The 27,159-nt window shown below is 39.6% G+C and overlaps 1 protein-coding gene across 5 annotated transcripts in view; it reads left to right on the forward strand.

Annotated features, from left to right (window-relative positions):
- Positions 1–27,159, forward strand: part of vps13b (vacuolar protein sorting 13 homolog B) — a 285,627-nt gene that overhangs the window by 103,777 nt on the left and 154,691 nt on the right. For all 5 annotated transcript variants that reach the window (XR_003051507.1, XM_008323736.3, XM_025061607.1 and 2 more), the window contains 3 exons: positions 7,460–7,563; positions 8,608–8,740; positions 19,663–19,796. Coding sequence is in view for 4 of the 5 variants with exons in the window: in XM_008323736.3 (XP_008321958.1) it covers positions 7,460–7,563; positions 8,608–8,740; positions 19,663–19,796 (371 nt within the window). In the remaining variant the exon portion in view is untranslated. The remainder of the gene's footprint in view (positions 1–7,459; positions 7,564–8,607; positions 8,741–19,662; positions 19,797–27,159) is intronic.

Consider the following 27,159-nt stretch of genomic DNA (forward strand, 5'->3'; position numbering starts at 1 on the left):
AAATACTAACTGCATACATGTCATATTTCATGCCTGTCTTAGTGAGATAAATCATTGCATCTGCTGAAAAACTGTGTTACCACACTCCATTCAAGCTACTGGCCAAGTGCATATGAAGTGAAGAATTTTTCACATGGGGATAGTCCTCTGGAAACCTGTTGTCATGTCCAGGTTTACACTCTGGGCACTTGTGTTTGTTTTTTGTTTTTTTTACCAAAACGTAAGGCTTAGCGACCACCAAAGAGTACCATATAAACTGACACAAACGTCTCTCAATTTCTCTTCTATAAACTGTCTTCAGATGACAAACACTATACAAGATATATTTTGCATTCATTGTATTTAATAAATTATTTTTATTTTTCTTGATTTTTTTTTCATTAAAGCCATAAAATTGAAATAACATTTAGCAGGATTTTATTTTCTTTATAGTATTTTATTATACTTTATAGTTACTGTTGTAATTTATGTATCTTATGGTGCAGATATACTGGTGCCATATCCACTGAAAATTAAAGTAGCTAACTGGTCGGACTTCTGTTTCTCATAAGCTCTTTATGGACACAGTAGTCACAAGGGTATAAGGAACATTAATGCAATATTAGGTAGACTTTGTCCATTTCTAACATCTACAAAAACGACATTTAACATTTACATCACGTCTCATAACATTACTTGGAAGGCACGGCAGTTAATGACAGACATTAAAGTTTTGGAAGCCCCTTCTACTCCTGACAGACTGAGAGAACTCAGCTTGAACCGTAAGAGAAAGCCCATGAGTCAGCTGAGTGATAGCAGCGATAAGGAGTTTTCAAGGTAACTATGTAAAACTGAAACTGCCTGTGGGAAAGCAGCAGCAGAAGCAGAAGTCTGTTTATTTTAATGAGCTCAGAAGTGTCTCTCTTGTTCCACTTGCATTACATTTGGGCTCATTTAAAGTTCACACAGTGCACAGTGCGACCATGATGGATATGGTTAATGATACATTATTGCAATCAGGACCAGGTCTGTTTTGTCTGTCATTAAAAAGGCCAGCTATCTGGTTTGACAGCCGCCAGGTCACATTTGGCCGTGACTTTAGGCATTTTTCTTCTGTGATTTGAAGACGGAGAGGCGAGTTTCGGCGGGCACAGAAGAGAAATGATGTTAAGGAGAAAGAGGATAGGCAGAGAGATAACAGCTGGACCAGTAGAAATCAGGGGTCTGCTTGTGTTTCAGCAGGGGCAGGGGCAGCAGTTGTACTGTATCTAGTTGTCTTTTCAACACCATGTGAGTCAATGTGGATTTATGCACGTGAGAAATCAAACAGAAAAGAATATGTGTGGCTGTAGGGCTTCTTATCAACATCTGGAGTCTGACAGATCTGATGTTCTGCTCTTTTAAAGCCCTCATCTGGTCGTACTCCTCCTTTACAGTACACACTGAGGATGTACATTGGTCTATTTTCCCATGATTACTGTATATATTTAATTTGTTCCCATTAATATAGTTTTGAATATTACTATGGGATTTGTTCCATCTTCATAATTAGTCTTCAGAGGCACTTGAAGTCAAGTGACCTTTGTTTGACTCAGCCTGGTTTTTGTCCTAGTACTTTTGTCAAATCACCTAAACGTTGTATGTTCGGTATTGTTAAATACAACAGGTGCACCCACTGCCCTACCCATCACAACCAGCCAGAGTTGTACTGACAACAGAGCTGCTGCTTCTTATGTGTTGTTTCTGTTTCATCATTAAACAGTGGCAAGTTGAGAGCCAAAAGCTAAGGCTAATACTTTGTTCTTTTTACATTCATTCGTTCGTTCATTTCATGGTGTTTTGGCCCAGAGGCAATGTCTCTGTTATTGGTGTGGAACCCCAGGGTTCACCTGCTGGGCAAGATTGAATCCCAGTTGGGTAGGTTGGTACCTTCCAGTGGACTCACCGCCCGCAGGAAGGGTTGGGGGGGTTGGTACGGTGCAGTGTGATTTGGGTGGCGGTCATAGAGACTGCTGCCCCCGCGACCCAGTAACGGATAAGCAGGAGAAAATGGATGGATGGAACATGTACATTTCTCTGCAAATAAGATCCTGTGCCTATGTGGCTCAATTGCTATAAACCTTTTTTGCATCTATTCTAACAATGTTATCTTTAAAAATGGGTGGATTTTTGCTATTCCGATGATGGTAAAGGCATCACTTGTAATTCCTTAACTTTTACTGAAGTAAATACACTCCTGTAGACTTAAACAACCTAATTACTCCTTATAGTGGGATACATCACAAATAAAATACACAATAACTGCAAAAAGAAGGGGATATTATTAAAACTTAACGTTTTTATAATTTATAAATTTCTTAAAAAAAAAAAAGTTCTTACTGGCTGAGGTTGTACAGCCCATATCAAAAGCTGTTTAATGGTCTGTATTGTGTTTCTGATAAAGAGCATCGAGTTCTGAATTATGTGGTGAGTGTGTGTGTATACACTGACCTTGCAGCCATTAATTTTAATGCAGAGACATGCATGGTAAAACAGCTTATCCAGACTTTATGTTCGTGATGTATCCGGTTCACGGGCCTTCCATGTACAGGGACTTAACTCTAGTCATTCCATTAATCATATACATTCATGGCCAAATTCTGGGGCCAACTCACTTATCATGTAGATTAGGAGAATGACTAAAATACTTTCTCATCATGCACTGCTAATGTGCTTCGTCTGTTTGAATACCTACTTTCTTTTTCCCTTGATGAATGTGAGTTTTTGAAGTTGACGTTGAATCTATTTTCTTTCTAAATTTGTCTGAATTCCAAAGATTTTCTAGCAGACTGAATCACTGCACCCACAGCCATTGTCAAACTTTGCAAGTTGGGTCTAGACTGTCAGCTGAAGGCTACTGCATTTGGGCCATGTTTTCATGTGCGTATATTCTGCCGAAACCACACACGTATGCGCAGACATGCATGTAAACTGGCTTCCATTGCAGAGTGTTGTATTGGCTCAGAGAGAGAACAGGCTTTCTGTACGCCGAGGTCTGTTTCCAGTCAAACCTGGCTGTGTCCTTCCTGAGTCCCTGGGCTCCTGTGCTGCAGCTTTACCCTCAGGCTGCTCTGTGTGGGAGAACAGTAGTGCAGCGAATGTGTGTCAGAGGGTGCTGTCTGCTTTAAGAAAGAACATCTAATACTGTCACTGTCTTACAAAAATAGATGCAGGAGAAACGGCTTATTTTAGAATAGAGTAACACAACTTTATCATAGTGTAAGCTGTACAACATGTTACTTGCAGCCAGCCATCTACACACACACACACACTCACCCACCCAGCCAACTACGTGCACACGCTCACACACACAAGAAGACACACACTAGACCAGTAGAACACCTGTCGGACTGCATGGCTCACTCCAGGACACCTTTGAGTCATGAGCTCATCGGAAAAGCAATTAAAGGCAGCATAGGCCCCGCACGCTGGCGTAATGTTTTGTTTTGCTACTTGGCTTCGAAATTAACCAAACCTGTCAGAAGTCATCTAGCTGACGCGGGCTAGGCTATATTTATTTATTTTCTGTTGGAGAAGCTGGACGCAAGGTCCCAGCACTGCCTCCTGTCCAACAATGAAGTGATTCTGCGGGGGCGATTAGCTGGCCTGGAGAAGAATCCTCCCCCTTAGTCTATCTGGGGGGTTAGATGGTTAACAACCCCCATCTCTTTATGCCGCCTTGTTATTCCGACGATAGGGTCATGGCCCTGTCGTTGAGAGGTTGTGCCCTCTGTAACCCCAATCAGGGCTTTAGTCTCTACTGTGGGTCTTGATTTTGAACTTGTTTTGACCTAACCACTCCCAGTTTATTGAATTTCATGCTTGCAATAATTGTACTAAAGCAGATTTTGCATTCAAAAGTGTCTATGTATAAACCTCTGTACTTGATACAAGGCATGAAGACGGAGAAATGTGTGGCTGATTATTGAGCTCTTGACCGCTAAAATAAATCAGTTAGTAAAACATGAACAGGACCTGAGGCTGATGATTTTAGTCTTGTCTAATGCCCTTCATTAGCCTCAAGACAGATGTCAGGCAGCTGTAATACAACAGCTAATATACTTTTTTAAACTCTGTTCGTCTCAACTGAAAATGAAAAAGAAAAAAAACACCTACAGCATTACTAGGTCCACTCTGGGTCAAGGTAAGTGTGTCCTTGTCAATGCATTTCACAACATTCTGTAGTTGTGTGTATATACAGAGTCTGGGCCACTGGGCAGTTTTTTGGTGTTTTTATGAGGAATCATTAAGAAAGTAAGGAAAACACCTTTGTTATCGTTGTCATCACTTTGTGTAATTACACCAATGCGGCTCAGTTAGAGCAGAGAAAAACATCAGTTAACCTGCTGCCGAGGTCGCCCTCAGAGCATGCCAGGCTGTTTTCTCGGTGCTACGTGCTTCAAAGGAGGTGTCACTCTCAGCAGTTATGTCAACACAGTGATGAAACAAGAACACACAGTGTGGTTGGTAAAGCCCTGGTCTTCAAAGCTTCAAACGTTAAGTCAACACATATTTTGTTTCTGTGTCACTGTCAGACTAGCAGAGAGGGGGAAGAAATGTTGTTTGCTCTGTTAATCTCAAAGAGGAGCGCTTTTGAGTGGTGTTGTGATGTATCAACATGGTCACGTCTGTCACTGGGAGATGCTAGATGAGTGTGACACATGACCAGAGTCAGATGAAAGCTGCTGGTACAAAACCAGGAGAGCTGCCTACTACTTGAACTAACTTGCTTTTTCAAGGACACATTTATTAAACTCAGCACAGACCTAAGTCGGAATTGAATTCTGTGAAACAATTTTTGAGCATCAGTAATGACCTTGCCATTTATTGATTATAGTTACCCCCATTATAAATCATATCAGCAATATGTAGGTTTTGCCAACTCCTTCTCTAATGCAGGGGTTGCACAGTAATAATGCACTGATGGGAGTGATTGCTGTGGAAAACTAAAAACTCACTCAAACTAAAATAACAACCATGATTTGTTGTCCACTGTCCCCTTGAAGGACACCTCATATGCAAGCCAGCTGCAGATCGTGTTGCTCATACACAATGATGCCTATCTTATTGGTACTGTAGCGTTGTACACTTCTGCCCTTTTTTTTTATATAGATTTCCCATTTTTTACAGCAGTTGTTTCTACCCAATATTCCTAAAACTATGTTCTGGGACACACAAAAAAAAAGGTTATTTTAGAGTTAGAGCCTACAACAGTAGGATTCCTCCACTGCTGGGCTGTGAGTTGAATCCTCTAAGCTGCATTAATGCCAGCTACTGGAGCTTTTTTTTTTTTTTTTTACTTCTGCTGGACATGAGGACTTCTTGCAAAAGTAAGGTTAAAAAAAACCAGAATCCCTGTTGATTTTTCTAGCCAATAAAGTCTCACAGGATTACTCAGTGGTTCTGTGGTTTAGTTTTAACCGAACGGTATCTCACCTTAAACTTTTTTTTTTTTTTTTTGTGGATTTTAGATGAATTTGGTTGTTGTTTCGCCCTTCAAAAGTGACCACAATTACATTCCCATGCTTATGGCAGGGTGTGCCATAAAGCCACATTGGCTTTAATTTAGGATAATAATCCTATGTGATAACCACAGCTAAGTTGCTCTGGTTATGTGCAAGTAAGCATTTTATATTTTTTATTTGCTCTTTCACCCTCGTGCTAACTGTTAGATAAACTATCCATCTACTAAGTTGCATGATTTATTGGTCAGTGACTCATTTCTCCAGAATGTGGTTTGTCATGCTCAGTGCATCTCATAGGCCATAATTTAGGCTCAATTTATTAAATGCATCTTCACGACATCTCCACTACTCAGCCTATTTCTGTATTTTTTTTTTTCAGGCCCTATACTGCTCGTGCTGTTCTGGGCTATGATGAAACCACTTGAAGTTGGGCCCCAGTGCTGCAGCCACAGCCAAAGCCTATTAAGCAGCCACATTGTGGTAGAAGAGTTCAAGCCACAGGGCTGAGGTTATGATTCCTTGTCAGGAGGGAGAGGAGAAGGGTGGAAATAGAATAAGAAAATGGCTGTTAGGGAGATGTTGTTTCCAGGAGAAGATGAAGAGGGAATGCAGAAAGATAAATGAAGCAATAGAAAAAGAAACTGTAAGCGAGTTTGACTTGATCCAATGAAAGTTTCCCCAGAGAAAGTTGTCCAGAAGTCTTCTGTCCCATTAATAAACTGTATGGAGGATTAGAGAATGTGTAGTGAATAAGAGTGTGACACTAGGACAGATAGACAAAGATATGTGCTAACTAACTGCATAGTTTAGCTGCACAGGCACATTTGCCTTTACAAATACATATAACTGACACCCATGTCAGATGAATTTGCTGTTCCTGCTTGCTGTCATCCACATTTACAGCAAGAACACAAAGCTCACAGGCCACAAATCACAGAACACTGTAAAAGTGGAGCAAATTGGGGGCGTTTTATTTGCATTGTTCACCGGGAATAATGGAGGAGTGCTGCCAAGTTTGAACTTGTGTAACTAAATGTGCGTCTGCGCTCGTAATTGTGCTCTGTCCATGCTTAAGAGACATTTGAATTTGAAGACAAACAACAGGCAATCAGACTTTGTGGAAGGTGAAATGCATATAAGCACACAGACACACACACACACACACACACACACACACACACACACACAGTTTTGCCTCGGGCGTGAAACAGAAGAAAGGGTTCCGTCCAAAGCTCCATTAAACTGCTGAAAGTCCTTCTAGAGCTGAAACATCCTCCTGTCGTCATGCTGGGACATTCCACGGCACGCCAAAGACCCCATGCTAATCCTGTCGGCATGGGAATCATTATTGATAGGATCCTAATGCATTACCTCAGGCCCCTCTTATTGTTGGTAAAGATTATTATTTAAGAGTAAACCCAAACCCAAAGAAAGTCTAGAGTTTCAGAGAAATTTATCAAAAGAAAATGTTATTCTTGGCTTAGAGTGATACCACTTTGAATAGAGAAATTGAAACAAACAGTGCCTTCTAACAAGCAGCCTCGATGCCTACCAGCCGTTCTCGTTGTACACTGTGTAAACTCTGTAGGAATGGAAGAAACTGAGACTCAAATCTGTCCAACGTTGCCCCAAGTCACTATTGTTTTGCTGGTTGTTACTAATCATTTATTAAATGACCCATGTTCACGTCCTGACTGCTTTGCTGAAATAATCTCAGCAGGAGCATTGGAACTGTTTTTGTCTGTGTGACTTGTAGTTTCCACTTAGTCAGAAATTCTGCCTGTCTCTTGATCTGGGTTCTATTGAACTACTTGTGTTGATCAAACAGTTGTTTGCTAACAGTCATGTTTATTTTGTTAAGGCAATACAGATGTACAGCATATCCTCTTGTATTATGTTTCTGCTTTTCAAAGAATTGCACAATGTGTTTCTGTATTCTATCTAACTTTTTACTTTTTTCCCCTCTGTATGTCCAGGTGCTGTACTGCTGGTCAGCATCCAGGGCATCGCCATCAACATGGATCCAGTCTTTTGCACATGGCTGCTCTACCAACCACATAAGGGAAGCAGCAGGCAACAGGTACGTGATCGAACTCCTAACAGCTGCTCTCGCTGACCCTCAGAGTGAATATTTACACTCGCACATTGTCTTCCAGACTAAGCACCTACACAGTTGTGTGTTGTTTCATTAATGTTTCTTAATGTAAATGTGTGTCTTCCACCTTCTTTCCTCTTCCTTCCTGACCCTGCTACCTGCCTTACCTTGCTTTTTTCCATGTGCTGTGCTCCTGATCCTCCATCTCTTCACTCTCTATTTGTTTGACAGGGGTCATGGTGATGGTTATGGACATTGAAAGCTCTGTGCCCACACTACACATACTTCATAACACACACACACACACAGAGTAGACATTCCCAGTCTGATGCCTTGGATATTGTACAGGTTCACCCCAGAAAGACACATAAATATGAAGAAGTTGAAGGTATCATATTATAATACTTTTTGTGAGTGTGTGTGAGTGTCTGTGTTTTGGGTTTTTTTGTGTTTGTGTTAGTGTAAAAAAGGGAGTTAATTGCCCCTGCTCTTTTCAGTCTTTATTGCTTCATGGGGTAAAACACATGTTATGATTTGGACAGCGGGCAGTGTGAAGGATACACACCACCGGCTGCTGTATGTTTGGACGTGCTGCAGCAAACATGTGGCTGCCACTGCCAGTGTTCATTGGTTCGTTTCTGTAAGGCCATACACCTCAGCTGGCTGTCAAGGCCTTCTCAAGGTCTGACTCAGACAAGACTTCCAGCTGAAGGCCATTCAACAGCCTGTGAAGGACACTGGAAAGGGCATTGATGCTTTAGGGTCAATGTGGTGGGAAATTGTTAGTATGTAGAAACGGCAGGACGTGGAAAAGGGACTTTCAGAGGCAAGAGTAAAGAAGGCTGTTTCTCTTTTGTTTCCTGGCCTTGCTTTTTAACTACATTCTTGTACGTGTAGGAGTAAAAACATTACTTTTCTATGACTGAGTAAATGTCAATTTTATTAAAAAAGCACACTCATGCATTACATATTCCTTCCCCATATGGGCCAATATTGTAGGTACTCAGTGATCCTATAATGTCATTTCAGAATCCAGGCGCAGCCTCCAAGGTCAAGAGGAGAGAGGATGAGGTGTCAGTAGGAAGCACACCATTGGCCAAGCAAACCTCCAATCAGGCCTCAGATTATGCCAGCAGCCCAGTCAAAACCAAGACAGTCACAGGTAGGTTCACCATGAACAAACATGAACAAAACTATATATATATATGACATTGGGAGCTATCTACAACTAACAGTATAGTTTGTCTTTGTTTATATGTAAAGATAAGGTAAGTTGTATAATGGTTAATTACATATTTTTTATGTTCATTTTTATGCTACAATGCTTTGTTACTATGCTGTTGCATAACACATAAAAACCACAACAAATAGAATGTCTCTCTTTTTGCTCTGATGCTGTGTGGACTCTGGATGCCCGGGACCATTGAGTGATTTGCGCTCTGTGAAGCTTTACTCAGTGTCGTTTTTTTCACATTCAGGAATGCACATGTTAAAGTCTGTAAAAATTACACTATTATTTTAAACAGCAACAAACATGCTCATGCAAGCAGCCAGCACTGTACAGCACAGTACAGTACTTGTCCATACTGCACACTGCTGACGGACACTCACGCAGTCATGTGGCATTAGTTACTGAGATTCTTTCCAGGCTTTTCCAAATCACTGCTGTCTCTAAGTAGGAAACTTTGAACTCCTTGGATGGAGATTGACAGAGATGAGTGATAAAGATGTTGTTTTAAAACTTGTGAGGGAATAAGGCTTTTTCTCTTTGTGTCAGCACACAAGCATGGTCACCCATCTCCTCGGTTGGGTTTGTTTGTGGAAAAGTCAGCACTGGATTTTTGTACAGATGTTGAATTGTGGTGTAAAATCCCTAGAAATGGTGTGTTCATCAGAGTGAAAAAGCTGTAACTTACACCTTAGGAGTGTATGTGTGTGCTGTACCTACACACACTGCATATATATACACAGTACTACTGTATCTTTTGATTGCTTAAGATAAGGCCTCAGTTGTCACTCACTTTCACCTGGATGGTTTATTCATTCATCAGTCAATTGATTGGTCTTCGGGAAAACAATATAGCATTGGAGTTGTACATTATATGAACACACTAATGGACGAGAACAGCACTGTGCCTTTGCCCACTCCTGAAATGGTTTTCATTTATTGCCCATGTAGTTATTATTGATCTTAATAGCTAACCTTGTCAGTAGTTCTACACACGGTATTTTAGTGACGTGAATCAGTAGGATAAAGTTGCTTTAACTGATTCAGTCACAACATTTAAACTTTACAAAGACTTGCCAAACTGTTGTGTGATCTCTTTGGTGTTTTAGCCTCCAGGTTTTTTAAACACTTAAACATTTGAAACACTCTCTGCCCAATCTATGCAGGGGCAGTCCTTTTCCCTCCTTTTAGTTTCTGGGAACTGTGTGTGATAACTCCCTATTTTGGATGATGCAATGCTGTGGCTGTAAATAACATTGTATGGCAATGACGTTTCCCCATGTCAAGTGTTTTGATAGGAAAAGTGCTCCTTTGACGTTTTTAAAGTTAAAAAAAACTTTAAAGCTCCTGCTGCTTTTTCTTCCCAGTTTGTCCCAGTTTTCCTAGGTTTCATTCAATATGCACTAATGGGTTTTCCATACGGCAGCATCTTTGCTTACTCACATCTCAGCAGTATATTCTCCCATTAGGGCTCGTCAGTTAACAGTCAACTTGGCTCCAACACTGAACAAAAAGCTACATCAGGCTGTAGCTTGTCAGCAACGCTCAGTTGACAAGAGCGCTGTGACTTTTCTTTCTTTGCCCTGCTCCCTGTATATTTCTCATTCTGTCTGTTACATGACTGAAAGCAAAGGTGGATTATAGAATTACTCAACAAGGCACATTTCAATGCATTTACACACAGTCAGGGCTTGAAATGTTGACAGCACCTCTGCACAGAAACTGTGTACTTTTGGAGGCATACAGTTGGACATATTTGTATATGGCATTTCACTGTTGGGATGCATTAGTTAGCTAAACCCTACAGTGCGTCAGACCCCAGCTCTTTCTTATTTAAATATTTTTCTTTGAAGAGAAAACAAGACGTTGTAAATGCGTTTTGTTCAGTGACTCTGATCCAATTCTCTGCCCTGGAACAGAGCTTGGAAGCAAATGAATAGCATCTTCTCTGGAAATTAGTGTAGTGTTACAAGAGTAGATGTAATGAAACGTTACAAATTGTTTCCGTCGAGCAATCAGAATAAGAAAAAGGGCAGAGCTATTTAACCCTTGCGGTTTCAGCTTTTGAGAAACAATAAGCTTCCCTGCAGTCAAATGATCTTGATAAACCGCAGCTCAACACCACAGCAGGTTACTCCATTGCATGTGCCCTATTTTCGTCATCCCAAAACTCCAGTTTCATCTTATCAACGTGGTACTGCATTACAACTTCATTTAATCAACTGTTTTATTACTGTGTCCGATTTTTAGTGTCATTAACAACATAATGAATTTAGGTGATATTTGATAGCTTTTTCTGATTCATAAATCAAATCTCTGTTCCGCCTCATTTCTTTTAATGATCCATTCTTCCCGGTATTTATTGGCGGATGATGAATAAGCGGTTAATTCTCTGTATTTCTTAAGGAAATTGGGGAGTGGACACTTGATACCAAGTCTAATTTTAACTTGAGATATATATTTATGTTCAGAAAAAAAATATTTTCAAGAATATATGCATTAAGTTGAACTTTTCTATAAAGTTGTACTCACTAAAAAAAGAAACAGATTTTCCCAAAGTGAATTCCTGTGTGTTGAGCCCATAACCACGTACGTGGTTTAAGTGTGAAACATTAGTGCCAAGATTAACCTTGGCTCCCAAATAACTCAGGTCATGAGAAAAACATACAGTATGTGTATTCTGTAGGTTTTTCCTTGTAGAGCCCACACCCTTCAACACACTCCAGAAGAGCATCTTACATTTAAGATGGTGTGATTGAAATTAAATCATCCAAAGATCTTTTATCATTAACTTAACTAAGAGTTAGGAGTTTCATTTAAAAAAAAAAAGAAAAGAAAACTGGACAGAGAGGATGGAATTTTACTAATCTGATCTAGTTTTTGTCCACTAGCGTTTCATATTTTTATTAGTGTATGGTGTTTTTTTCTACTTCTGCTATTTCTTGACAAGAAGATGCATTTCATCTCCAAAGCCAGTCAGCCGTGATCTAATATTTCTAACAGCCACATGTTTATCCCGGGATATCCGATCCAGCTCTTTAGTGTGGTGTTTAATCTATGAACCATAATGATTAACTAAAGGGTAAAGCTGTTGCAAATGCAGTCCGGACATGACTTATGTGTCTTAAGAAGTCTTAAAGGGTTTCTTGAAACGCAGTTTAAAACATTAAGATTATTCTACAACATGAAGGCAACCTGCTGCCTACATTGTCTCCTTTAACTCTGCATTAAAGCAGTAAAGTTAACAACATGCGTTAAAAATGTACATGTTCAGCATGTACTCGAGTCAAATACTTTGATGACATTGAATGACCTAATGTGTTGGGTCTATGGAATCTTAACATAGAGTGAAGTTGTGTTCCACTTGATCACAAGCTGCCAGGAGCCATCTTTCACTGTGCCTATTGATTATTAAGCTTTTCCACTGGAGCGATTGATTTCCCACAAAACAGAAAAACACCTTGGGATTTAACAGAATAAATCATAATCCGCTGGACGAAAATCATTTACAGAGTTCTGAAGCAGTTCAAAGCTTCCTCAGAACAATTGCCTTTGCTGGTTGTTCCTGCTTCCAATTGGCCATTGGAACACACGCCTGGCACTTTTATGATGTAAAGAGAGTGTTATGCTGTTTTGTTACCACATTCAGCCTAGCTACAGTTTCGTAGTAATCAAGGGGGACTTTCCTGTAGGCTTTTGGAAGGTACTTGCTAATGTGTAGGCAAATGTACAGAGACACACAGGACCAGTCCATTGCAGATCATTTCCCCAGAACGCTCTGAGGGCAGGGTGATATCATACTGTGGTGGTGGCGGTGGTGGGGCTGCCCAGCTCAAGTCTCAAGGTCCACATCCACTCGACTTCATTTGGCAACTAAATATTTAACTCTACCCCTTTTTCATTCTGGTCTTGGTCATTTCACATTCTAAATAAACACTGTACATATTATACGGCACCACTTTTAGAAGCAGCAGTGGCTGAATTTAAACAAAAAATGTTCTGAGTGATGTAAGGCACATCAACTTTAATGATGAAAAGCATAAAACGTACTCAGTATATCTTATGTTGCTTCTTTAAAAAATAATACCCTGAGATGTCTTTGTTTCCCTCAGTTAACAGTTCTTTTTAGCTTTTAAAAAGTTATTTTTATCTTCTATAAAAGGTGTGTTTAATCCTTCCAATTTTTTACTCCCCTGCAGGAGGTGCCATAAACACAATTGTAATGTTTTGTTCAGTTTGTATGTTAATGTTCAGTCGCAACATTATTGTTTCATATAAATCAAGAGTAAGTGATGAGCCATTACCCAGAAAATGTGTCTGAGGTTTAAACCTCTGAGAGATGCCGTACTGACACTAAGTAGGTCTGTTGTTTACTAGTTATCTTTATTAACCAGAGAGTTCCCACTCAAAATTGGAGTATAACACCACTGCTTATAACCAGCAATATCATGTGACTGTTTACAAATAACTTTAAGAACAGTAATTCATAATATTCTACGGTCGACACAATGAAACTTCAGTGCACTACCCTTAATTTAAATCCCTGGCTTTTTTGTGCAGTTTCTTCCAAAAAAATCTCCCGTGACCCCAGTTTGTCTTTAATGCCAAATTATTTATTAACTATTTCATCTGATTTTTGTTATAACTAACAATATATAAAATTCTGATGAATAGAAGGTGAAGGTTTTGGCTTCATTATAAAAAGTAAATATACAACTTGTCGTTCAGTTCACATCATAGATTTGGCCCTAAAAGCTTTTTTCTTACATCACAGAAGTGTTAACAGGCTTTTTTGTGTCATTATCCTGTTCAGGGAAAGACTGTGGGCTGATGACTTTGAAAACAAGTCATTTCTCCTCAGTTTGAGGTCCGTTTTGGTCTGCCCACACAATTACACCACAAATTGGTTCACATAAAAGTAGCCTCTAAGTATTTTCTTTATTTGTCCCTAATGAACGTTGCTGTTGGCAGCAGCAGCACATTTTTGATTGAGCGCCTCCCAAGTTCCGAGCTTCTCATTGTTCTCTAACATCTACCAGAGTAATGATCTCACTGGCTTTACTTTTGGCTGCTAAAATTAGCCATTGGCTCTGTGAGAACATACCTCTTTTGCTGAGAAACCTTTCCTCTGACATGGTTGCTGCTCTTGAAGGCTGGGATGAGAACACTTGTCTTTGTTCCTGTCTATGAAGTTCTAGATGATGGGATCAGATTTTTCATTTCTGAGAGGAGGAATTAGAGTAGTTGTAGTTTTTATGCTGCTAATCTCAAAGTTAGGAGTCAATATCTGCTGGTTGTCAAGGCTGTGCTTCACAAATGTTTTGCAAACCGATGGCTTTTCTGTGATCTCAACCATGGTACGTCAGAAAAAGGGAAGGTTGGATATGGGAAAAAAGTCTAGGTTTCATGCTTGAATGACATACAATATATTCTGGAAAGACATAAATTGATCTATTTGGAGAACGAAACAGCGGAGAGAAACTAATATACATGCTTATAAACACACATAAAAGCAAAAGAACTGATGAGAGGATTTCAGGCAGAACTACACAGTCATACATAACTGACATCCAAGTCCAAGTAGCCTGATGGAAGTCAGGCAGGTTTTTATTGGCTGCTGTGCTCTTTTCAGGAGGGGATAATATTTTCTTTGTGGAGTTATTTATATAGTTTAATTTTTCTGGTAAAGTCAATAATTTATCAAGGTAATGATGGTTGGAGCAGAGAAAGAAAACAAGTAAAGGGGGAATAATGAGATATGACCCCCCCCCCAACTAAAACCACCTCTACCCTCTCCCTCGAAGACTGACTGTGACCTGTAAGAGGTTTTACTTTTTAAGCAAGTTGCCTTTTCATTCCTATGACCTTATGAACCCCACATTGACTTCACAACAGTTGGTTGGACATTTTTTTGAACAAACATTTATTATTCAGCTTGTTTTATTCTTTTTTAAAATGATCAGAGTGCTGGACCTGGTGTTTATTGGCTGCTTTTGTAGCTTTTGAGGAGCAGACAAGGCCTTTGTGGTGAAGCTGTGGTTCATCAGCAGTAACATGCATCAAGCCAAAGCCTCAGAGGTGTTTGGATCAAAAGACAGAGAAGGGTTAGAAGGTGGTACGAGATGACTGTACACGGGGCATTTAAAGGGTCTGGGTGTTAACTAGAAATGACATTACTTTACTCCTGATGTGTTACCTTTATTTAATCAAACATTGTTACCTTCTATACTGCATAGCAATTAATGTGGATAGAAGTGATAACATATTTAAAGAAAACTGGCTGCTGGCCTTCAGTGCATCACATCTGCCACATTTATCTTAGAGGCAACCTAATGCAAATCTGACCCCTGATAGAGCTGTTAACTGCCCCCATTTGCTATTCATTCCAAAGGCTTTGGAAACCTTTAATAGGCAAAAAGAAAATTTTTCTTTGGGGAAAATCAATAGACCCTTCGCACTGACCTATTTCGGCAGCGTGGACCCACTATTACTTGGAAGCATATAAATATTTAAACAAACATTTACTTGCATCCAAAAACAAATACGAATGCACGTTTATTAAAGACCCCGCTGCTGCATCTGTGCACAGCTTCAACAGAATATACAACACTTCAACTCACTGTAAACTATCTCAGATTGTGAATAGACCAACAAATAACAGACAGCATGAAGAGATGCGTCCCTGTTTCTCTGAGAGACAGTTTGTTTAGATGAGTTGCTCAAGAAAGGAATATATGTGCATTTCAACATTGTTTTTCAGATTTACAGGAACGGTCAGGAATTCTGGCAACAAATATTTCAACACAAAAGCAAAACTATTCAGCACTTCTCCAGAACTCCTGCCTGCAAATAAATACTGCAAATTCAACAGTCAACTATAATAACAAGATTAAACCCAGGAATCTGTATTTGAAAATCCAGACCCTCTCCTAGGGCATCATACGAAATGTAAATGGAATATAAATTATCATTGAACAAACACTGGAATATACCTCAACAGTGTTGAAGCAAGCGTTTTTTGTGTGGGTTTTTGTTTTGTTTTGTTTTTGTGGTCTGTGGTGATGAAACCCTTTGCCTGTTGTACAACTATGCCATTTAATTGCATAGAAGTCTGTCTTCACAGCCTCAGCTGCAAGGCTAAAATGATAACAGTTACTGCTTTTCTGCTTTGGACCATGTTGGATGCTGTGGTTTTTATTACTTCAGTAGAACTGACTACTGGGACCAATCCGGTGGGCAGCCACACTGGTGGGCTGTACACCATCAAAAAGTACATGAAGTTTTTAAAGGATTTTAGCAGCCTTATGGGTCTCTTTACTATTCTTACCAGAGAGGGTACAGGGTAGACTTAGTGGATAATTCAGGGGCCAAATTCCTTATCCTTACATTCTCCAGTGTTGGAAAACCTTGTTGACGTTAACATAGGATTGGCTTCTTGTTCTTGTCTGTGATCCTTAGAATTTTCTCTTCTTTGAAGGTCTCTCCTTGACGTTGTACTTGTCCAGTCTAATCTCAACACTCCTAGCCAGTGTCATTGAGACCTATTGTCCAGGACCATCAGGGAGGCCGTGTGGTGCCCTTTGGTCTTTATTTTTTCTGTTTACACTAATCGTTTGCACCTTCTTTATGCACAGCCTCTTGCTCCTCCTGCTCCTTTGTCTTCTACTTCACCTTTACACTGTTTTTGTCCATTGTACAAATGGAAATACCGCTGTCAGATTGTTGCTGACTGGCTAGAAAAGTTCTGTGAGGTCTTTGTTTGTCTCACAGACTGTGGTTGTGTAACAACACATTTTTGTAGCGTAGAAATATAAGAGATTATAAGTTGATATACTTACAAGATCTGACAAAGCATTTTTGATTGTAATCAATAGTGGAAAGTTTTACCAGGGCTGTTTTGATGTTAATGGCTGTGAGTCATTCATCTAAGTGTTTCTAATGTCAATATATTGATATTTTTAGGGCATTAACTTTTAGGACACTTTAAAAACGTATTTGCATCATTTTATACTGATTCTATGATAGAGATGTTAAAGAAGGTAGATAACCTCCTTTAGGAACTTTTGTTCCATTAAGTCGTACACTCCAGTTAAACCAAAAAACAGGAAGGCAACAAAGTAGTTTTGGAGAAATACACAGGAGGAAGAACCTAATAATGGGTAGAGACTGAGACTGAGGCCAATGTGGTATTAGCCTTCTGGCCTAATAGAGGGTGAGAATGAGGACACAGCTGAGATGGCACGGGTCTAGGGGAATAACCCCACTTTAACGGGACTCTTAGGACTTGTTAGTCCTGAGTAGGTTTAGAGTTTTGGGCTCCTTTGACATATTTCTCTTTCATTTGAATTTAAAGCTTTTGTTTTGTCTCTGTCTTTCCCATTTTCTTGACCTGCTTTCCTTTTTTTTCTTTTCCTTTTTTGCCCTGCTCCCTGTAATAATGGCAGGCGCCGTGTCACTATAACAAGATACGGCAGTTTCATTTCAAATTATGACCCCAGGATTAACAAACAGCTTCCACGGAATGGAACTTCAACCAAACTAAGATCTGAATGCAGACAGGTCTTAAAATGTTACTGCCAGTGCTGCACTAGGTCAACCTTTCTGATTGAGCTGCCAGACCTTCTTGGGAATGATAGTCACCCAGAGACCTACTCCTAATACCACTGCTGAAACCTGTGTAGGAAATAACAAAGTCAGGAAAAGGAGTGAACATCTGTATGGGTCCACTTCAATAATAACTGATGATTTATTTATTTTTATTGGTTATTAACTATACGTCTCCTCTGTTTGTCAGAAAACACGTGCATGTTGGGCAATGTTTTAAATCTTATTTAGAATTTTAACATTTTATCGTGTTATAGAATTGCATGGTTATCACCTAAATAGTGTCTTGTAACCTGACTGAGTTCATAATAATCTGGTCACCACTCACACTCATAGTGGTTATACAGTCACATCCAAAACGTGATGTGTCCATAATTTTTTCCATTTGACTAGTATTTTTACCACACTCTTCCTGGGAATTCTCAAAGCTTCAGAAGTGGTTTCATACCCTGTGTCTCACCGCATTTTTATAGCAAATAGTCCTCAGAGATTTGCTTGGAAGGCTTTTTTTCCCAAAATGCAGGTGCTTTAGAAGTGTGTGGCCCAGTCTGCAAAGACCTTCGATGCTTTACTCTAACAAAGATACTGTCAGACTCTGTTGTGGTAACTGGTTGTCCTTTGGTAGGAAATTTGCACGTTCCCTCTGCATGTGCACAGACATTCCTTGGATGCTCTTGTTTTCTCCCAACGTCCAAAATATGCAGATTGGGGATTTGTTAAATTAAGTAAGGACCCAGCTGACCATATGTATAAATGTGGGTGTGAAGTTTTGTTTCCTTCTTTGGTAGTGTGATGGACTGGTGAACGACTGCTCCTCACCTTGAAGTGGAATAGAAGAAGATTCATAAATTAATTAATTCATTAATGTTGGAAAAAAAGAATGTAGGAAGCATCTTCCAAAACAGCCAGAATAAAGAATTTCCATTTTGTTAAATCCCAATTTATTTATATTTCAGTTTACATCTGCATATTTTATTGTACTGTGCATATGATACATTTTACTGCTGAAATATCTATAATTATCTATAAATAATAGTCTGTGAAACAATACACACTAGAGGGAAAAATATTTGTTATTGAATGTACAGAATTTACAGAGATGCACTGATATGTATTCATCCTGACCATTACTGTATATTTTATAGTCCCCTAGTGCCCCAGGCACCTGGATACAGAGTGTGAGAAAATACTGTAGGAGAGTTCAGACATGACATGATGATCTCGGCCTTCAGTCTGTTTCTGTTGCACTTGCACACATTCTAATCCCAAATGCACATGCACCTGCGAGAGTTAGTCACCTATCCATATAAACACCCAGATGCTTTTACCCACAGGTTTTAGGCAGGTTGCCATGATGACCACAAAACTTCTTTCTAGTCAATTTCCTGGCAAGAAATTTGTGTTACCATGCCAACGTCTGCAGCGTTTGGAGTGATGTTTGTGGACGTGGAATCTGAGAAGGCATGGTGATGCGGTGACATCACTGCTGTTTCATGACAACTGGGGGATACGGCTGCACATTTAAATAATGGAATATGTTTTAATGTGTCTTCAGAGAGAATTCACATCCCGCACCTCTGATGCCTGATGTCTTTAACATCCACAACCCTCAGGTTAACTAGACAGAATGTGTGTGTTCTGTGTCTGTGCCTCTTTGTCTGTTGTATGTCTTGACCAGCAGTTTCATGCTGTGGTTATTGCTTTGGGATGTGTGTGTGGCTGTTGCTACGTCTGTCAGCTTTGACAATCAGCTCTCGTCTGGACCACATCAGGAATATGAAGACAAGTCACGTCTAGGAATCTGTGTTTATGTGAGACAAAGTTCTTATGGTTCCCTCTCCCACTGTTAGAGACAAAAAACCTGCCAGCATGACTTCACCTTAAGTGTCAATTATACATCATATAACATGATACCTTATTTAAAAAAAAGCTGAAGAAAAGCTAGAAAGGGAAAGTTTCGAAGGATGTCAAACTGAACAGGAATTTCTGACTGAGCCCCAGTACCTCCTTGTGCATGTAGACTTTGTATTGAAAGGTCATTAACTTTTTTAACCTGATAGATCTTCTAATCCTGACGAATCTGAGCAGGTATTTTCCCTGTGCTGAGAGCATTATGGTATCTCTTAAGCCTTTTACAACATCCCTGGCAACAAAATCAAATCTAGATTTTCTAGATTAATTTTCTTTGGATTTCATTTTTACTATCCACAAAGTTTTTTTTTCTTGTCTCATCTACCTGTCTTCTCTTTTAGAATCACGTCCCCTGTCTATCGCCATGAAAGTGATGCCTGACACCACAGCTCCAGCTTCGTGGACTTCTTCAGAGGAAAGAATGAAGGAGCTCATTGCTCTTGCCTGGGATGCTGTTAAACGCCTGACCGTACAGGTAAACTATTTTTTGCAGAACTATTTTATCTGAGTGTATCCAATCCCAACCTGTGGTGTCTGACACCCTGCAACCAGTCATAAGCAGGTATTTGTAATGGATAAAACTACAACCACGACCTTATTCAGAAGCTGAGATATACATTTGAGAGCAGAGTTGCATTTAACCAGTTCCACATCAACTCTAAAGCCCATTTACCCCAGTTCACCGCTCCTCACTTTCAGTAAGTAGTGAGATTTAGTTCAACCCACCCAAGCTGATTTCTCTCCATGGTTGTGGGTTTGTGGCTCAGTGAGCTGTTTGGCCTGTTTTACATACAGTACAGATACATACGTAGTGTCTCACATCCCTTTGTGGTTGGCTGACACTCTGGGTGACTGTCTGGCTGGCTGGATGTCCCCTTCCATTGGTCTCAGTGTCTCATTGAATACTTAAGTGGTCCCATTGTAAGTCCATAAACAGATTCCACATCACAACCAGAACCATCAGTAATACATCAGGAAGCAATGATAACTCTCTGACAGTACACTTCTAGATGCAGAAACAGGACCACATGCACTGTGCACATGTGTACCTTTGTAAGGTCCATTAAATTTCTGTAGTGTCTTGGTTGACTACTAGTCAAAGTTGTCTAAGTATTCACACGGACGGTAAAATCCTTTCAGATGACAGATATGTTTCATTTATGAACATTTTTACATCAGTAACATTTCTTAAGCTACATCTAGGCTTGTCAGTAACAGAAGTTCACTAAGGACTGAGAATAATTTGTCACTTTTTAATCTTTTTTCCATCCTCAGATCTTCATTCATTCACATACATTACTTCACTCTAAACTTCTCTCTGAGGTTATGATAAGTTAAAAACAATGTTTGCTTAAATCCTACTTGAGAAGGGTTGTTATCTGTATCTTTGAGCTCCAGCTCATTAAACAGAAACTCAAACTAGTTATTTTCCACTACTCATTCTTTCTGCTCCTCAGTCCGTAGTGATTTCTATTATGTATATATGTATATGTATATATGTATGTCACTGCTGTGGCAAACACCCTTTTTGCTTGTTATTAGTTAAATACAATTTTTGTTTTCAGTGCTTCTGTATAACAGTACCACCCATTCCTCTGTTGTAGGTTGAGAATGCTAAACTGTGAGTACTGTACAACAGCTAGCATTTTAATGTAGAGCTCATATGGCTGAAAGTCAGACTAAAAACTAATGGCTTATAAGTTACGTAGTTTTTTTGTGCATCCAAACAACGATGTAGCCTTTTAATAATTATTGCCAGGACCACACAAAGTGATGTCAGTCAAACATCAAAGACAGCTCGACACACTTGAATAAAAGTAATTCCACTAGGGCCTGGATCCATGTCAGGCCACTGAGCTGTTTACAGTACTTCTTCAAAAATTCATTCAACCCTCTAATAGTTTGCTGAGGCCGTCATTGACTCCACTTTTGTCTGTCCCCTTCGGCTGTGGGACCACACCACGTTACTGTAGCAGTAATTAGGAAACAGTCTGTCCTGTTGACATGGGAGCAGGAGAGGACCAAACAGAACAACCTGACAGCTGGTACCCCAGGCCTTGGATATCCCTTAACTCAAACCACTCCATTTATTTTCAGTGTGGTGTAAACAGAAAACTTAATGGCTCACACTTCTGCTGCACATGTGCCCAGTTTGGCAGAAAAGGGCTTTCTTTTAAAGGGGGTTAAAACAAAAAGAAAAATCTGCAATGGCACAGGAACATTAACAAAAACTGTCAGAAAACTGTAGGACTGATCTATTTATCAAACTGCAGTTGCTTGTACATTTTGTGAAGGTAAATTGTTTGGAAAAATCCAATACTGAATGACTAAAATCCAATAATCATGCTTTAACACTCGCATAAATTTTCTTCTTTATAAACTCAATTTGTAAGGCCGCTAGGATGACGATTTATTTTCACACTAGGTGGTTTACAGTGGCAGATTCTGCCATCTGACATGTAAGCCTCCAGTCTCCACAGTTTACCATCATCATAATACTTGTGAATTCAGCTTTTATCTATTTACATATAGGGTTAAAGTGTGTAAAATATCTGATAAACTGTCTTGCATCATCTTTGTCCTTACTTTTGGAAACAGAACAACCTCAAAAATCTGTATAAGCAATTCTGTCCCACCAAACTGTGCCACTTTATAATTAAATACAGCTTATGTAATGTCCTAGACACATGTCCCACACTCACACACAGTCTAAAACCAGAATAGCAAGTGGAAAAAGCCTGACATGCACTGCTTCTATTTGTAGAATTCCGTTCTAAAAACATCCGTCTCATTAAATTGTGGACAGTGAACAGTGGTGAAGAATGTTGTACGTATTGATGCACTTTACAAGGCACAAAGTAAATCAGTACGTTTAATTAACAACTGATTTGTTTGAGGTAAAAAAAAAACTACTGGCCTACAGTCGTTTTTATATTTAACACTCAGTTCTGTACATATTTGTGGGGCCCTCGCCTTATATTTTACCCAGCATAGTAATGAAGAAAATGGAATCCCTTATTTGATAAAGGTTCTGCTTGTGCTACTGTTTTTGTTTTAAAGGCCAAACTGTCTCCACACCGTCCACACCAGCATTTCAATTCTGTAATTACTTTTATCTCAGCGGCACCGGTATACCATAAATACAAGTAGGATACTGTTGTATAGAAATACATGTCAGAAAGTTTTGCCGGATATTTGTAGTGAGACAATTTTTTGCTTTGCTCGCCTGCTGATGGATGATATTTATTTATTTAGTTACCTGGCTAAACTTAGTAAAGGTAATATTGAACACCGAGGAAGGAATGAAGTGTTCTGTTAGGCCACTGGACGTGAATATATATTTTCTTCACTGTGGAACGTTTAGAGAGCCGTAATTTTTTTTCTCCGACTATCATATAGTCTCCTTTCAAAAGTTGCTCTATGTAGGTTGATTATTAATTCTCCTATTGTTAATGGCTTAGGATAAAAGTGTCTGCTACATGCATAAATGTAAAATATACAGTATGTCTTTAATCACTGGCTGCTGATTGAAATGATGCTGCCCTGGCCACTATACTGTAGCTGAGCTACACTTTTCTGCGGAGCTGCGTACGGCCAAGTTTGTGATACAACTTTATTTATTTGACCTATTTTGGAACGCAAACCACAAAGTTGAATTATTACAGCCAAATATGTGTTTCAGGCCAAAACAAAATGTCCTATTCACAGATTTATTATTTTTAATAGACCGATATTTCCAGGCTCAGCTAAGCTAAGAGGGTGAGACGGATGGAGAAAGTGAGCGATGGAGAGTGCAAGAAAGAGCAACTGACATAAAGACATAATATCTTTCTCACACTGTTGCAACAGGCATGGTGAGGTCAGAGCGACATGCCATCCAAATTGAAGCCCAAAGGCCCAAGGTGGTCAAGACTCCATGACATTACATACAGCAAACCAAGGGTGTGTGTTTCCCTGAAGAGACAGCTGAGTTTTGTGGTCATACAAGCTAAGCAGCGTAGGTGGTGTTTTTTTAATAGTCACCTCAAATTAAAGCTGACGGGCAGCGGTGCAATTATCACGCTGGCACATCTTTTCATGGCCATTTGCCCTCATAGGTTCTGACCCTCAGCCCTCTCTATTTTCTAAGCTTAAGCCTATTGATGTGGTGTTAATTTTATATTAAGTTTCTCCTGTACTTGTCACTTTGAAAGGTATTCTCATTCTTATGTTCTTAATTCTTCTGCTCATTTCCTGCCTGGCCTCTTTTTCCCACGACTCACCTGTCATCTCCCCTTTCACTGCCCGCTTTAACCAAGGACACTTATGTTCTCTCTGGTCCCCGATAATAATTGCAAGTGATGAGGTGGGTGATTCTATTTCAGGAATTTTGCAATAATTCCTTCTATTTAACACATGAATGTGTTCAGCTTTGGCAAAAAAAAGTACGTTGCTACCAAAACTGAAATGGGATCCGCTGAAACAGAGAGACTGTTGCCATGGAAAAATGAAGTAACACTGCTCCCTGCAGCTGCCATGCATTAATGAGTCGGACATTTTTTGAGAGAAAAAAGAGGAGAAAAAGCAGTGGGGTAGAAAAAGGTAAACTGATGGAAATGAATGGAAGGCTACAAAATGAGGAAGAAAAATGTGTGTGTGTGTGTTTGAAAGCACAGGAAAGTGAGAGAGAGAGAGAGAGACATGAAGATAGTCATTTGCACTGTGTGTTTGGTGTGACTAAGGACGAGCGGCCAGATGTTTTCCATAAGCAGGATCTGACCCTTCCTCTGGAGCACCTTCTGCAGGAGCATTAGTCCATCTTTTGCTACCCCCCCCCCCCCCCCCCCCCTTCATTCTACTTTGCCTCCATTCAACATTTCATCCCCTGTGTCTGTCCAGTCTTGTGATTTCCACATGATTTGTGACAAGTGTTACTTTTCTTCTCTGTTTAGAGTCAAATTTTGAAGAGTATTTCATTAATGACATTTTAAATTTTTGATACATAATTGTTATGAGGTAGGTCGAAACTGTAGTATTTATCAAAACATTTGTTTCAGTGAAGTACACTCATCAAAACTTATCAGAACAGCTTTTTTTCTACAGTATGTCTTGTATAAACTCGGTCATATATATATATATGTATATATGTATGTATATATATGTATGTATACTGTATATGAATGAGTTTACACATATTAAAACTGGTGGAATGATGAATGACATAATATAATGCTTATATTCAGAACACAGTTGTACAGAATGGTAGTAACACTGAACCAGAATTAGAAAGAAAACCGTACATTTGCTCTCATTGAGGCATTCATACATGGTGTACCATACATTAACGTGGTATACTAACATGTGGCATATGGTCTAATCCACATCCACTGTCTGCAGCTTTGTCGGTAAACTCATGATCTCACAGAGATAATAGAATACACTCATATTTGACCCCTCTCATCCCACAGCACTGCAGAAAAGTGTTCACCACAATGATCTTATGTCTGTAACGTCTTGAACTTAGAGACCTAGAGATCTGGAACTGATTTACGAAAGGACATAAACTCTGAACAATGTAGCTTTACAAAAGGACGTAAACTCTGACACAACGCGGCTTTTGTTACACTGAATTGTGACAGCAGTTACCTTTTAAAGATTGGCATGTTGTATAAATTGATGGGGGAAATTATGAGTCCCTTTTTCCCTCGTACTGTTTTGGAAACTTTATTTGGAGATGATTTTGTGGAGATGTTGGCGGGCCATAGGCTTCTTTTGCCCGACAAAACAATTTCATGTAATGTCCCCACAATTAATATTAAGTTTTAATGGAATTTTTGTTTTTAAGTTTTTATGTTTAACCACACAATTTGTGTTACGAATGCGATAGAGTGTCAATTATTTATTTATCAAAACTATTTTTGACCTGATTAGCTTAATTGAGTCAGACCCACCAGCCTAAATGTTAGATTAGGCCAGTGATGCCTTTCTGTCCTAAAGGAAAGCTAGACTGCAGAAAAACATAATCAATCAGTGCTTTATTATACAAACAAAGTTTCGGTTCACAACTTAGGCACTGTTCCTCCCTGTATAGCTGTGTAGTTAATTCCATCTTTTATTTAATTATAAACTTATTAGGTGAAAATATAGCACTATCTGTCAATGAGAGATGCAAATGAGCAAAGCCAAAAGAAAACATCTGCAACATCTGGGCAGTTGTAGTTTCCAAAATTTATAGTCACATCATTCTTAAATACCATGACCCACCCTAATGCATTATAGTGTTTATGAATGCTCTCTTATAGCTGTATCATCAGCCCAAGTGTGTCATGACCAACTCCTAAACCTCTGCTGTATCATTCTGGGGTGGTAGAGTTTTTTTTTAGATCTGAGGTAAAGGCAGTCAAGGCAGACCAAGCTAGGCCAGCCACGCTCGTAAGGCCACTGTTGGATCAATAAACCCAGCGATCAAAGTCGCAATTAACCCACCACGCTAACACAAACAGCCGGGCCAGCAGAAACAAACAAAGCCCTCATGTCACCTACAGCGTTTATTTTTGCAGATTTCCACCTCGGCCAGAAAGACCTCCAGTGCTTGTCAGCTTCTGTAAGCAGTGTTATAGGAGAGGAATGTAGAGCCACAGGGATGGCTAACTGCCTGACTGGGCTACTCTGCCAGGCCACAAGCTTATTCCTTGTGGTGGCATGTGGGTGAGACCTAGCCTATCTGTTGTCAGGAGGCATCATGCATAGATGCCTTTCCCATAGACATTGGGGGAAAAGGTTGCTCTCTGTGGTTGCAGGAATAACTTAAGTAATGCTCTTTCGTGCACCGCAACACACATCTGCACAGTGTCATCCTTTAGATACACTCATTAATCATGTTAATTTGCATGGAGACACTATTTACACTCTTACACCCACAGTTTCAAATGAGCTTTTGGACGGAGGCTTGAATACTGGATAGCATACGCAGAGGAAAGGGGAGCAGAAGGTTAACAGTGGGTGGGGTATCTAGAGACTTCAGAAGAGAGGGGGCTGCTCTGAGGACCTTCTGTTCATTCAACTGGTCATTTAAGAAACACAGCATCCCGCCTTGTGTAGTCACAGGAAGATTACATTTGGAGAGGTATCAGGTTTTTAAAAACAATTAAATGTCCTTTCCGCTTGCTGCTGATCTCTCCACTGAGATGTTTCTGCTCCAGAGTTGCAAATGTTTTCACAGGGGATGCTGGGAGGGTGTTTCTAATTTCCTCTCTTGTATCTCTGGATGATTTTGTGTGTGTGTTGTGACTCATGACTTACTTGTTTTGTGCAAAGAATGAGTCGCTATGCTTATACTACAATCTGCCAGTGTAAGCTCTCTCCACTCTGACTGTGCAGTGTAGTGATGGTGGCCCACAGACCTTGTGCTAAGGCTGGACGATTTATCAAAATTAGATTTTGATTCTGATTCTTGCTTCCCACGATTATGAAAACAAGATAATCAACTTAAAATTATTATTATGCTATTTGCCCGGCTCGCGTGTTGTATTCTTTTGGCCTGTGATGTAAATGCCGCAGCACACAATACAGTGATGATCAATTTGGGGGAGGGAGCTATCTATCTATCTACTATCTATTTTTGTTTAGATTACACAGCAGTTTCTTAAGAGTTTGCTACCACATAGTTTTTGATGTTTATTTTTATTTATTATTTACATATATATCATAGTGCAGCTGTAAAAAGACTCAAAGGCAGCTGATTGTTTTCTTGAAAAGGTGGTTTATATGAGTTGTTTTAATAGACACTGTTGACTTGACCACACACTCACAGCAAAATCTAAACTGGCCGCTATATACATATACATATATATACATAT

This window comes from Cynoglossus semilaevis, chromosome 13, assembly GCF_000523025.1.
Source record: "Cynoglossus semilaevis isolate Cse_v1.0 chromosome 13, Cse_v1.0, whole genome shotgun sequence".
NCBI classification, from domain to species: domain Eukaryota; kingdom Metazoa; phylum Chordata; class Actinopteri; order Pleuronectiformes; family Cynoglossidae; genus Cynoglossus; species Cynoglossus semilaevis.